The 13658-nt window shown below is 39.1% G+C and overlaps 1 protein-coding gene across 34 annotated transcripts in view; it reads left to right on the forward strand.

Annotated features, from left to right (window-relative positions):
• Clasp2 (cytoplasmic linker associated protein 2) overlaps positions 1-13658 on the forward strand; it is a 187584-nt gene that overhangs the window by 113617 nt on the left and 60309 nt on the right. For 25 of the 34 annotated variants that reach the window (XM_029543096.1, XM_029543102.1, XM_029543097.1 and 22 more), the window contains 8 exons: positions 118-188; positions 1726-1785; positions 3417-3494; positions 4179-4346; positions 4920-4975; positions 5706-5879; positions 10467-10490; positions 12083-12100. In XM_029543096.1, the coding sequence (XP_029398956.1) occupies positions 118-188; positions 1726-1785; positions 3417-3494; positions 4179-4346; positions 4920-4975; positions 5706-5879; positions 10467-10490; positions 12083-12100 (649 nt within the window). The remainder of the gene's footprint in view (positions 1-117; positions 189-1725; positions 1786-3416; positions 3495-4178; positions 4347-4919; positions 4976-5705; positions 5880-10466; positions 10491-12082; positions 12101-13658) is intronic. The other 9 variants (XM_029543101.1, XM_029543122.1, XM_029543107.1 and 6 more) reach the window with 3 other exon arrangements.

The raw sequence follows: 13658 nt of genomic DNA on the forward strand, positions 1-13658 counted from the left end.
ATCTGATTTACAGCTTTTTTCCTGGCTGTCCCATGGCTAATCCCTTAAGTGTTAAGACAACAAAATCACACCATGTCATGCTCAGCGCCTCAAGCTTTTCTAAAATATCTTTTTCAGCATACCCATGTACCCAGACTTATTCCTTTAATAACAAGCAACTGCACATCAAAGTCAGTTCCTGTGAGGAGGTAAGTTTTAGGGGGAAAGGGTTTTTAGTATAAATTAGATAATTCATTTAATTCTTAGTTTAGTGTAACAATTAGTTACAACTTCTTAATATTACCTTTTCCATTAAAACCATGATATATTTTTTTCAAATTTGTTTACTCCTGAGTGAGTGTGTATGCCCCATAGTAGATTCGTAGAAGTCAGAAGACAACTTTCAAGAATCAGTTCTTTTTTTCAACTGTGTGTATCCTGGGATTCAAAATATCAGGCTGGTTGTGAGCACTCATACTTGCTCACCCATCTCTCTAGCCATACAAGCTTTTTAAACCACATCCCATTTAAGGGCAAGTGAATGGAGCAACTGCTGTGTGCACTCAGGTTTCTCACTTAAGCTGTGGCTTATTTAGTTCACTGGTTGCCTTGTTCTCCAAAGTATAGTTAGAAATAGCTAGAAACCCACAAGTTTCACTGTTGTGTATCTCAGTATGTATGTAAGTTATGAGTCTGATGAGTTCACCCCAGGGATTGCAGATTGAACATTAAGAGTTCATAATTTGTGTGTAGAAGACAGGAAATGGATAAATTAACATTGTTCTTCCCTTTCTTTCTCATCGTGCTCTTTGGAAGCAGTCATTTCACTTGACAGAAGGTCTTGAAATATAGCCAGGCTGGCCTTGACCTTAGAATTGTTCTGCCTTTGGTTCTCAAGTACAAAGATTTTAGGCTATGCACCACCATATCTAGCTTGATTTCTTCAAAATGTATTACCATCAGTGATTAGGACCTAAAGGCTAATGGTGTACATCACTGGTAGAGCACTTGTCTAACACTGGAGAATCAAGGCTACAGTGAGTGTAAGGAAAGTACTGTGTCTTTACATTTGGTATTTGTACATTGCATGTTGGAGAACAATGCATTTTGCACAGCATTTTGTCATTGGACAATGGCTGAATACACCATTCTGTCCTTTATGTGATTTAAAAATTTTAGAACAGTTATGTAGTCACCTCTTTGAAATCTCAGGAGTCAGAAATAAGATCCCATAGGTGAAATCTGGCTAACAGCTTATTTTCCCAAATCTTACAACTGAAGAACAAATTAGAGATTTAGGAGAAAATACATCTGTCTTTGCTTTAATATTCTGTGTGCCCGTATTTAAAATAGAAGCAAAAGTTCTGCACTATTATGTACTTATCACTGCATATTCCCTTAAGTGTGTGATATACGTTGGGACTACATTAGCACGTATGAATTCCGCTGACTGCTTTAAAGAGTCTGTTCTCACCTTCCACTTTTATATGTGCCTCCCTCTCTCTGGTCTCCATCATAAACACTTCATATTTAACAAATATTTTGAAGTTAAATTATAGACTTCAAACTTCCTTTAAACTATCTAGCATAATAATAGTTAAATCCTTTAAATTTGTTTTTGTTTTTCTAATTAAGATAATCTGAAAATAAGTCTTGTGTGTTTAATTCAGAGGCAAAATGAAGTATTGTGAAAGAAAGTGAATATTTATCAGTGTGTTTAATTGTAATTTAACACTTATTTTTCAGACGTTCATTTGAATTTTTAGATTTGCTGCTGCAAGAATGGCAGACTCATTCACTGGAAAGGTAGGCACCCACCCATACAAACAGCATAAAGAGTCTCCTCCCGGCAGCAGGCATGCAGAGTGTGGTGTTTTTATACTGTGTCTCATTTGTCTAGAGATGCTTGTCCTTGTTTGTCTTCCTTTGAGCTGGGATGCTGTGCTCCTCCTGTGTATTCAGGTTTGATGTGTTGGGTGACAGCCCCTTAAGTAGACTAGGTTATGGATGAACCTTCATATTGTGTTGGGTAACATTTTACCAAGCACATATGAGGCAAGCTGCAGTCTTGGAAAGGGCTTCTTGTTTAAAGTAAGAAAATTATTTTGAAGAGAAAGTTGTGGGACTATTTCTCCACACTAGCTGAGATGTGTCACTGGACAGCATCTGTTGTGATTTTGAGATGAAGGAAAGTGTGACCAGCCCGTTGGCTCTTTATAGGGCTACACGTGTATGTACTGTTTCATGCCATTTTTCAGTTTTGAAGCATCAGCATTAACCTACATTTTTAGTGAATATATTGCTGATTTCTATTTTTAATTGAATTCCCCACATTTATTTTTAGTTTAAGAAATTATATGTATAGGTATGGGGGTGTAGGTACCCTAGGAAACCAAAGGTGTCAAATCCCCTGAGGCTGGAGTTATAGGTAGCTATGAGTTGCCTAGTGTGGGAGCTGGGGTCAAACTCCAGACACCTGCAATAACAGTATGTGCTCTTAACTGCTAAGCCATCTCTACAGACCTTATAGGTCTATTTTTTTTTTATTGAAATTTTTTTTAAACATAGCCACAAAATATTTCATTTTTTGTTTGTTTTTTGGCAGCTACTATTTTATTGATTGGTTAGATCAGTTGTTTTCAACTTGAGTCCTGACCCATTTGGTGGTCAAACAACCCTTTCAAAGGGCTACATATCAGATATTTACATTAAGATTCATAACAATAGCAAAATAACAGTTATGAAGTAGCAACAAAATAATTTATAGTTGAGGATCACCACAATACCAGGAACTGTATTAAAGGGTTGCAGCATTAGGAACGTTGAGAACCCCTGGGTTAGATCAAACTTGTAGCAAATCATTTTCCACAGCTGTAGGATAGTAAGGAGCCCGCCTTACAGGCATTTTCCACCATCAATTTTATAATTTTTAAATTTAAATATTGCATATTTATTTACCTGTTGTCAGGATTCTATAAAAATACTTACTTCCAGATTTATAGTCTCTGAAGTATCAGAAGAAAGCAGAATGTGGGTGAGCTGAGCAGGGAAGACTATTAGAAAATCCTCTAATCTTTGATCAGGGCATACCTGCAGCCCCAGCTTGTGAGGATATAACATAAGTCAGGTTGGCCAGGCTGCATAGAAAGATTCATCTCAGTAAGAAAGGAGAGAAAAGGATGTTAGGTGTGGTATTGCACAGTACCTTAGAGGCTGATGAAGGAAGATTGTGAGTTCAAGACCATCCTGGACTATATGGCAACACTGCCTTTAAGGGGAAGTGGGGTGGGGATGTTACAGTCTTAACTAATTATTTCACTAAATAATCTTTCACTTTTCCCTCTCCTTTGGGGTAGATGTGTATTATATAGGAATAACTATTGTATGTGGTGAGATGCAGTATGAAGTATTAATGTAAAGATGCCTTTATTGTGTAGACATGCAGCTGTTTTGGTTGAAACTATTAAGAAGGGCATTCACGATGCTGATGCTGAAGCCAGAGTGGAGGCAAGGAAGTAAGTTTGTACTATATTTTTGTGACAGTGTAATTAAACATATTTAAGGTATTGTGTTTCTTTTAAGGAATTATGTTGAGAGGTGATTCTATTACCAATTTCCCAATTACTCTGTTTGACTAACTCTAGCAAAATTGAAGTGCATTTTATCCACTAACCCTGTGCTAGACATGGAATAAGCTACTTGTAGTTGTGACCTGGGCCATCAGAGTAGTCAGCTTTCACTGTCAACAAGAAACCCGAGTTTATCGAGTAGATATTATGTGTCTGATACTCAGTAAGGCTCTTGGTACTCCACAGATTCTTACTCTTAGTCTTGGCTAACCTGGAATTTAATATGTAGAGCAGGTTAGCCTTGAACTTACAGAGGTCCAACTCCCTCTGCTTCCTGAGCACTGGTATTGAAGACATGCCACCACACTAGGCTATTTTTAACTTGTTAATTCTGAAGATAATTCTTCAAGGTGCATCTGGAGTTTGAGATGGGGAGTCTCTCGGGGACACATGAGTTATAAGTGGCCACAACCAGACTGTGAACTGAGGTCTGTTTTTTTCAAAACCTGCATTTTTTCCACTGGAATTGGTTCAGTCAGTTTCTACCCAACATGGATACTGCATTAAATGTGTGTTTGTGTTCCTGTAGTTAGGACCCGCTGTCACTGATGTCCTTTCCTTTCTTTACAGGACATACATGGGCCTTAGAAACCACTTTCCTGGTGAAGCTGAGACATTGTACAACTCCCTTGAGCCATCATATCAGAAAAGTCTTCAAACTTACTTAAAGAGTTCTGGAAGTGTAGCTTCTCTTCCACAGTCAGACAGGTCTTCATCTAGCTCACAAGAAAGTCTCAAGTAAGGCCATACACTTGGAAGTGCATGTCTTCCTCTCCCTAACTCCTTCACTTGGGTAGTTTGTGTCTACTAAGACCTTGAAAAAGTGGTAACCTGGTGGTTGGTAATTTCTTTGCTCTGCGGTTAGGGTTAATGAGTCTCATTTTGTTTCTGTATATAAGTGTGTGGAAAAACTTGACTTCTGAGCGATTATTGATATCATAAAATAATTGATGCAGCAGGTAGTGCATTTCCACAACATAACATTGGAGGAAGCACATGCGACAAGACCTGGTGTGCCGGGCTGCCTGCATGCTAGTGGGAACCGTGCTGTCTCTTTCTTCTAAGTGAAGTACTTGAGGGTGCGAGTGACCGATGGTGCTGACATTGCCTATGTGCTGAAGAGCGAGCAGGGTCAATAATGTAACCTGGTCTCCATTTGTTCATTGCCAATTACTTTTGCCTTATTGGCAGTTCTTGAAAACAACTGTTTTTAAGAAAAAATGCCTCAATTTTCTTGACAGCTGCTATTTCATTCTTACCAGAGTGGTCAACCAAGTCTTGTTACTAAAAACATTTCTTTTTACCTTCCAGTCGTCCTTTTTCTTCTAAATGGTCAACAGCAAATCCTTCGACGGTAGCTGGAAGAGGTAATTACTTCTTGGAGTAAGAGTTACAGCCAATTTTGTCTCCAAGCAGTAGCATTTAAAGTGGTTTGAAGTGATCCACAGTAAGAAAATATTTTCATGACATAGTGCCACAAATTGTGGGGACACACCTTGGATCTGGAGGCGAATAGAAGTCAAGGCTTTGGGAAGTAGCTTATATTTTAGTGATCCACTGTGTTTCTTGTGTTTCACTGCTTTAAAATGCTGGTTAGGATCCACTCAGTTAACTTCACAACTGTTACTCAGGTAGCTCAAACGCTATTATAAACGGAAGCTAAGTTTCAGTTGAATGACTTGGCTCAGACTTCCTAAGAGTAACAAAGCTGCACTAATGTTGCAGAATCCCAATACCTAGACTAACTTTTCTTGCATTTTCTAATAGTAAATAATAATAATATGCTCATATATTTTAGTGTTTTATTTCCATAAATCAGTCTTAAACATATATCTTCTGTTACCAAATAGACCTGTTAATTTTTTCCATGAGAAAAAGAAGCAAAGAACTATTCAAAATTGCTGGAGAAAACTGTTTTATTATAACTGAAACTGAGAATTCTGATTTTAAGGTGATGTTACGGTGCTGTCCACTTGGCCACTGCTGCCTTGTGGACTGTGTGTTGCCACAGATGACGAGTTTGTGATGGATTTGAGTTCATGTGTCTTTGTTTTGTTTGCAGCCATTAAAATAACATATATAACTTGTCTTCTGTAGTATCTGTGGGAGGCAGCAAAGCCAGCCCCCTTCCAGGAAGCCTGCAGCGTTCTCGAAGTGACATTGATGTGAATGCGGCAGCTGGTGCCAAGGCCCATCATGCCGCTGGGCAGGCGGTGCGAAGTGGGCGTTTAGGTGCAGGTGCCCTGAATCCAGGCTCCTATGCATCACTAGGTAAGACTGCTCACTTCCCTCTTCCCATCCTCTCAGTGGTGAAATGAAATGCCATACTCACTTCTGGTCCATTCGTGCTTGTTTGCAGTGACCTTGGTACTGACCTCTGCTTGTCTCCATTGTCTTCCTCTTCATCCTGATCAGACATACTGTTCTTGATCCCATGGTTGCCTATAGAATTTTCATAACTGCATTAAAGACACACCTACGGGGGGGGGGGGTTTACTGACGGGAGGCACGGGTTTTGTAAACAGCTGCTCTTTCCTTGGTCTTATTTCAATCCCTTTCCCTTTGGGGAGAAGGGCTTCTGGGTCTAATCACAGCTTAGGTCTACATTCCAAATGCTGTTCAGAGTTGGGCTTTTTTTTTTTTTTTCTGTATTTTTTAACAGTTTAAGGCTGGTTGTCCATGTTGTGACTCTGATGCACACTTCTGTTTTCTGCCTCATGGTTGTAGTGTAGAACACTAACCAGATCGGTTACTGCATAAAATAAAGGGCATAGAGATTTGGGCAGGGTTTTGGTGAGTGCTAGAATGGCAGTGTTTGAGAATGATGAAGTAAGCATAGATCAGTCAGTGTGTGCTGTTGAAAAGGTATTTCACAGTTTTTATAAGTTACAACCTCTTAAACACCGTGGTACAGTACATCCCAGATGACCAGAATCTTGAACAAAATCGTAAGACAATTCATTGGAAACCTAACAGATAAGAATTCATCTAACCTCACATCACTGAAAAAAATTTCTAAATCTAAATAAATTATAGCCTTAATTTAAGATAATGAAAATATAAACTTGGAGGCAATTTTTGCCACATTCCACAAAAAAACTGCTAAAAATATTATAAATAGCCCGTAAAAATAAAATGCATATCAAATTTGCCTGTAAACACCAGAACAAATGTTGGGTTTTAATTGTGGTCAAACAAATGGAAGTGAAAGGTCTATGAATATACAGGAAAGTGGGAGAGTGATGGAGCCTGATGAACAGGACCTTGTCATAGCGCTGAGTGAGTTCACGAATGGACAAGATTTCTGAATGGCAATTTAATACCTGAAGCTTTGTTAAAGGTTTGGAGTTTGGATCCAAGACCTGCAAGATACCGCAGGTAAAAGTTCATCCTGATCAAAGGAGAGACCTATAGCACATATAGATAGGGACAGACAGACAGACACACACTTTGACCCAATAATTGAGTAATTAAGTAATAATACCAAAAAAATAAAAATCAACCTTTACTTCAGAATGTAATCTCCTGTTTTATGCCCTTTCAGTCTGAGTGTCTTTGGTCAAACTACTCTGACTGTGCATTATTTACTGAATATGAGCTTGTGCTCTTTTTCGCAATATCATAGTGTGGTGTTCTAATGGTACATACATATTCTTTCCATGCCACAGAGGTTCCTGACTGCAGATATCTGAGTGGAGAAACTGTGGCACCCTTAAGATCCATACAAAGTATGGAAACTCTAGGCTCAGCACCCTTTAGGTTCTGTAATCTAGAGAGAGTAGTAGATGCCCTCCCTGTGTAGAGACTAAAAGGCCTCAGCCTGGGCAAAGCTGTGAGGGCTTGGCAAGGAGGGCTCTGTCAGCCTAATGAAGTGAAGTAAAAAGAACTGGTAACCCAACGAAAACAGAGAAGGTGAAGAGAGGAGAAAGAAAAGGAAGAAAAAGGAGGTGGAGTCAGGTGTATTGTTGCATGCCTTTAATCTCAGTACTGGGGAAGCAGATGGATCTCTTTAAGTTCTGAGCCAGCCAGGGCTCCATAAGGAGACACTGTTTCAATAAAAATAAAAGGACATAAGAACAGGAGTTTGAAGATGGCTTTCAGTATATAAAAGCACTTTCTATACAAGCATAAGGATATGAGTTAAGATTTGAGCACTTAGGACTGGAGAGATGGCTCAGTGGTTAAGAGCACCGACTGCTCTTCTGAAGGTCCTCAGTTCAAATCCCAGCAACCACATGGTGGCTCACAATCATCCATAATGAGATCTGATGCCCTCTTCTGGAGTTTCTGAAGAAAGCTACAGTGTACTTACATATAATAAATAAATCTTTAAAAAAAAAAAAAAGGAAAGAAAAGAAAAGAAAAGAAAAGAAAAGAAAGTGCAGCACACCACCATTTGCACACTTATCTAAAAGCTGGGCATGGCAGCACACACCCAACCTCTGTCCTCGAGAGACCTCCTTCAGCCCTAGACACGTGATTGGTGGCCTCTGCTTTCTTCTGTATTGAACCTTGTTTATCATGTCTGAACTTAGAGAATTCAGAATGAGTATATCATTTTTTTTTTCAAACACTTCCTGTATTCAGTTTTTCACAGGTTTCCTGCTAAGTACTGAGGATCTGGAAATTCTGCACTTTTTTTTTTTTTTCAGTTTATTTGTATGCTGCTGAGAAATAAGAGGCTAAAGATTTGTTGACTTTTCATTCATTTTGAGTTGAACTTGCTACGAGACCTCAAACTCAAATGTTTAGGAAACAGTTGAGATGAAATGGGTATAGAAAGAAAAGGTAACATTAAATTTCACACACTCTCTATTGCAGTTGCCACTGGCTAATTTGCTTTTTTTGCTTTTTTTGTTTTTTTTTTTTAAAGCACTGAATTCTGTGGCACAGAGGTGGTCTGTGTGTTTTGAAATTTACCTGTTAAATTTTGTAGAGGAAAGTTAGTGTCATACAGAATGGCCAGTGTGTGTGTGTTTGTGTGTGTGTGTGTGTGTGTGTTTATATTGGAGGTTGTATTAGTCAGGGTTCTCTAGAGCCACAGAACTTACGGATAGTCTCTATATAGTAAAGGAATTTATTGATGACTTACAGTCTGCAGTCCAAATCCCAACAATGGTTCAGTAGTAGCTGTGAATGAAAGTTCAAGCAGTTGCTGAGTCCCAAGGGGCAAGAAGGCGAAAGAGCGAGAGCCAGACTACCACACCTTTAATCCCTTGAACTCAGAGATCTCTCTGTCTTAATATTCTGGAATCCACAGCCACTGTGCCCAAGATCTAAATCAGAAATTTCTATCTCCCAGCCTCCAGATTAGGGTCACTGGTGAACCTTCCAATTCTGGATTGTAGTTCATTACAAATATAGTCAAGTTGACAACCAGGAATAGCCACTACAGAGGTATAGCTCATGATAAAATACTTACCTAGCATACATAAGTATTCTTAGTAGGGAGTTTATGGAACTGCCTGCATGGAAAAGAAAACAAATGATTTTAGTAAGGTCGGTTAGATAAAAGTCAATTTTTGATTAGTTGTGGAAGAAATTGGTGTTGGAATCTAAATTTGCCATGCCCAATGGCCAAGAAGAAAATGAAAAAGCTCTGTAGCTCCTCTCAGCCCTGGCACTTTCCTCCCCCTCCTTGTTTTAAGATCTTCGTACATCAAGGTAGTTAGTTAGCTTGAGAAGAAAGTAGTGCAAGGATGAAGAGAGCGGGCTGGTGCAGCTCCTGCAGAAGCTGTGAGGAGTGGCCTGCAGTGAGCAGAGCTGGGAGGCAGCCTTGCTGTGAGAGGGCAACAGTTTCCTGAGCCAGCATAAGAGGAAATGGAGGGCAGGGAGTTGAGTCACACATGGTACTTGCAGTACGAGGTAGGTATTCACAAGAGTGTAGTCATTAGAATTAGAATTGTCTGCCTGAGAATTCTTGGTCCAAGAAGTGACTAAAGGGTTTGAATAGTCTTGAGTACAAGAGAAGGGACACTGTTAGACTTGGCCACAATTTTGAGCTTATGGATGAGGTTTATTAGAGTGGAAGGCTGGTAGGGAGAAAGCCTGGGAGGCCTAATGTTTGCTTTATAGTTCTCAGCCTCAGAGCTAGGCTTAGGAAGAAAGACTCCTTCCTCTGCTATGAAATGCTACAGCATGTCAACCAGTGTTTCTGCCAGGGAAGCTCATTTAAGACTTCTAGTCCAGGGGTGGAGTAGGGAGACGGGGCTGGTCATATTGGCTCTTTGCTTTTTCAGCAAGCCACAATTATCAGAATTCCAGACACCCAGAAGAAAGTTGATGCTCACCACAAATCATACTGCTTGCAGATGGTTCATGCAGATTGCTATAGCAGTGGAGATCCTCTGCTGTCATAGAACCTTGTTATCATGGGGAGATGGGGGATGGGGGCATTCAGAGCTGAGTTAGCAGAGGCCTGCGTTGCACACAGGACCTTCAGAAGAGCAACAGCAATCACACATGGTGACGCAGAGCTGTGACTGCAGCACTCTGGAGACTGGGACAGGAGGATTGTGACACGTGGGCCTCAAAATCAATAGCATTGCCAGTCCTACTATGCTAACTTTCTTGTGACAGATATTAAAGGCCCGGTCTTCAGTGGAACCACCTGATCACAAGCTGTGTGGGTTTTCTCTAGGAACTTGTGGTACAGAGACAGGTTTTTACCCAGATGTGTGATTATAGGAGCTGAAAGTTCAAAGGAAAGATGGTGTCTGTGAGAAGCCAGATGGCAAAGTGAACCTGTACAAGCCAATTCTCTTAAAAAAAAAAAAAACATATATATATATGGATTATGAAGTCTTTTTTCTACTATACTAAGTTTTCCTCTGTTCTTTGCTTGCTCTTTCATCAAAGAGGATACTTCTGACAAGATGGATGGTAAGACTTTTATAATTCTTTTCCACATTTCTACTGGGCCCTTGTTGATTCTTTTATGCTATCTATTTATCAAGAACTTCGTGTGAAATGGCTGCAGGACTCCAGCTTGGATTTTGAGTTGCTTTTATCCACTTTGGATTTCCTTGTTTTGTTTAGTTTTGTTTGGTTTTGTTTGGAAATTAAGTCAGTTACTGAAAGTAGTTCATATGAACCCTGAAAAATAGGCCTTGTATTTTTAATTTCTTATTTCTTTTTACAACACTGGATTCAGAAGGAAGAAAGGAATCTCTTAAGTCTCTGTTTTAACGTGTTAGTTACCAACTGGAGGGGACAGGGACGGTGGCTCTGAGTTCACAGGCTTATTTAAAATCGATTGCAAGTTGCAAGCGCTGAGATTTGAAACTAACATTTAATTTAAACTGAAGTTTCAGCTTTGCCTTTTAGATTCCAATATTCAAATTATTGCAGCTTGTGTGGGTGCTTTGGTCTAGTTACAGATCTGACTCTTCTGTCAGACACGAGAGAGAGAGAGAGAGAGAGAGAGAGAGAGAGAGAGAGAGAGAGAGAGAGAGAGAGCCATCCTGGCGTTCTTCTCCCTGGCAGGGCTCACGGTGTCAGCTGGAGGGCTAAGCTTCCTTAAAGAATGTGTTTAAAGAAAAGAAATGGAAGCAAAACACCTTTTCTCTTAATTATTACATAAACACTACAAATTTACCTCAATTTTTTTCTATTTTAATGAAATGGAAGCTTTATTTAATCTCAGATTAGGAACTATTTTTTAATATTTCCATTTTAAAGTATTTCATAATTAAGACCTTTGAATGGAAACGACAGCCATCAGGAGGAGGGGATTTCTTTCTGAACTCTTAGATATCCTTGAACCTTTATAGTGCTGGAGCACTTAGGAAAATTTTCACTTATCAATCAGTGTTTTTCTGTTTGGGTCATAGTTAAAGCCCTTTCTGAGGTGTCCTCTGGTATCTGATGTGTTACTTCCTGTGTTCAACCCTTCATTTGACAGTGTCACTGTCTGTGTGTCACTGCCCCAGTGGGTGTGAGTTCCAGTGGCTTTCATACTTGCTCATTTTCCGTAGACTTCACACACTTTGTGGTCACACAACAACTGAGTGCTGCAGTTAGATCCTTGGATTTGTCTGTGCTCTGACAAAAATGTTGTGCAAGTGCAGCCAAGATCATGGATTTGATTTATGTTTCTCTCTGGTTCCTTTATGGGCTACCTTTTGAAAATGAACAGAATATAGTTCTGCTTTAGATGAGTCTATTATAAACCTTTATTTGCAAGGAAAAGTAATCAGAGTTAATTTGTTCTTAAGTAATTGATTTCTCGGGTTTCTTCTACCCTTCCAAAATTTAAAAATTTTGCTATTTTTAGTTTTCTGACTTTAACTTTTTTTGGTATGAATTGTGAATGTCAGATGATTTTTTTTCTCATTTAAATGTTTTCAAAGCTAAATCCTATCTGACTAAAGCTATATTCTGCTTTCACCTTTGCAGATGAATCTTGCGGGGAGGGGACTGTAAGGTAGCATTTTCAGAATTTGTTGAAATACTGTTTTATTTCTCTTATTTAGGAACAGCATCTGATGATGGTAAGAAGTAAATACTTTGTTAGTAACACAGACCCTCCACCTCACAGTTTCATTAGTAGTATGCATTGAAACTAAAACAGGCTAATTTACCTGCAGACCCTTCTCATTTGCCAGCTGTGGTAGCTTTTGTATTCTATATTTGGTTGTGTTCATTGTGTGTAAAATTGTTTTCTTATTCTTCATCATGTAGTTTTGCTTTATATCCTGGATCATCTCATTCTAGAAAAACATTATTGCTTAACATATTTAATAACATCTAGTATATAATTCCATTTTTCCCAGTAATGACAACAAAATTTTTTTTCTTTTTTAAAAAAGTTAATGCCAGGTTATTTCTGCTTCTTAGGAACACTGCTTTATCATTGGACATTAAAAACTTTTATTTCATCTATTTTGAAATGTATCTTTTAAATTTTGAATCAGTGACTACAGAATTGGTCTCTGATTCAAGTTGAGTTTAAGAGTATAACTGCTTGCTACATAGACTCTCCTGAGTCAGTTGACATTAAAAGTAATGGTCCTTCTGAGTTTGTAGAAATAAAAAGAATTCAGTTTTTATATTTATCTTTCCTGAAGGATAAATCTCATTAAATCCTTTTTTTTTAACACAATTTTTTTTCTTAAGTTTAACATGAACAACATTTTCTTGAGTATAAAACCAAATGCATGTAATTGTTTTTGTTTTTATATTAACTGTGGTATGCTTGAAATAGTGTTAAGTTAAAATTGTATTACTCTAAAAATCTTAGTTCTGATACTGAATGAATGGCAGCTTACTTCAGTACTTTGAACTTAAAGCATTATTAGTATGTGACTAGAATATAGGTGAAGTCTTTATTCAGTTTCTCTGCACTGTTCTTCAGTTATGAGGAAATTATGACCTGCCCAGAGCAGACTCCTAAAGCCCAGGGCTCTGCAGTGTGGGCTCCTGGGGCCTTGCTGGTGATGCTCTCTTGGCGTCTGCCTCTGCTTCACTCCCAGCTCCCACGGCTCCTCTGACCTCACCCAGTCCTCATGCTCAAATCCAGCCCTCCTCTTCAGCACCTGCTTTTCGAATCAGGATGGTCAAATTAGTCACTATTTTGGGATTCCCTAAAATTGTACCTCTTAATTTACAAAGATTCTAAATACTTTTTTTTCTTATGTGTTCAACATGGTGTGATGTGCTTGAGTGTTGCTGGAGAGCCCCAGAGTACCTAGCGGTGGGGTGTGACCGTCCCTTATCTTTACTATTGGCAGCTCATGCAGATGCGTTAGTGCAAGTGCTCTAGAAAGGGCCTGCTTGGGTAGCAAGCACCTTTAATCAGGCATATCTCAGTGTGTTCAAGGCCAGCCTGGTCTACAGTGTGAGTTCCAGCAGGACCAGAGATCCTGCCCCATACTTCTAACTAAAAATGAACAAAACCAAAACCTCTGGAAATACAGTGAAAATATTTGTAGTGTGGTTTTACAGCGGGGATGAGATGGAGGTAGAGGTGAAAGGAAGGATCTAGGAATAAGAGAGATTTAAAAAAAGGTGACTTGGCTGATGGCAGCTCTGCTTCAGTCTCTTCAGAAG

The sequence above is a fragment of the Mus pahari genome, chromosome 10, assembly GCF_900095145.1.
Source record: "Mus pahari chromosome 10, PAHARI_EIJ_v1.1, whole genome shotgun sequence".
Taxonomy (NCBI): Eukaryota; Metazoa; Chordata; class Mammalia; order Rodentia; family Muridae; genus Mus; species Mus pahari.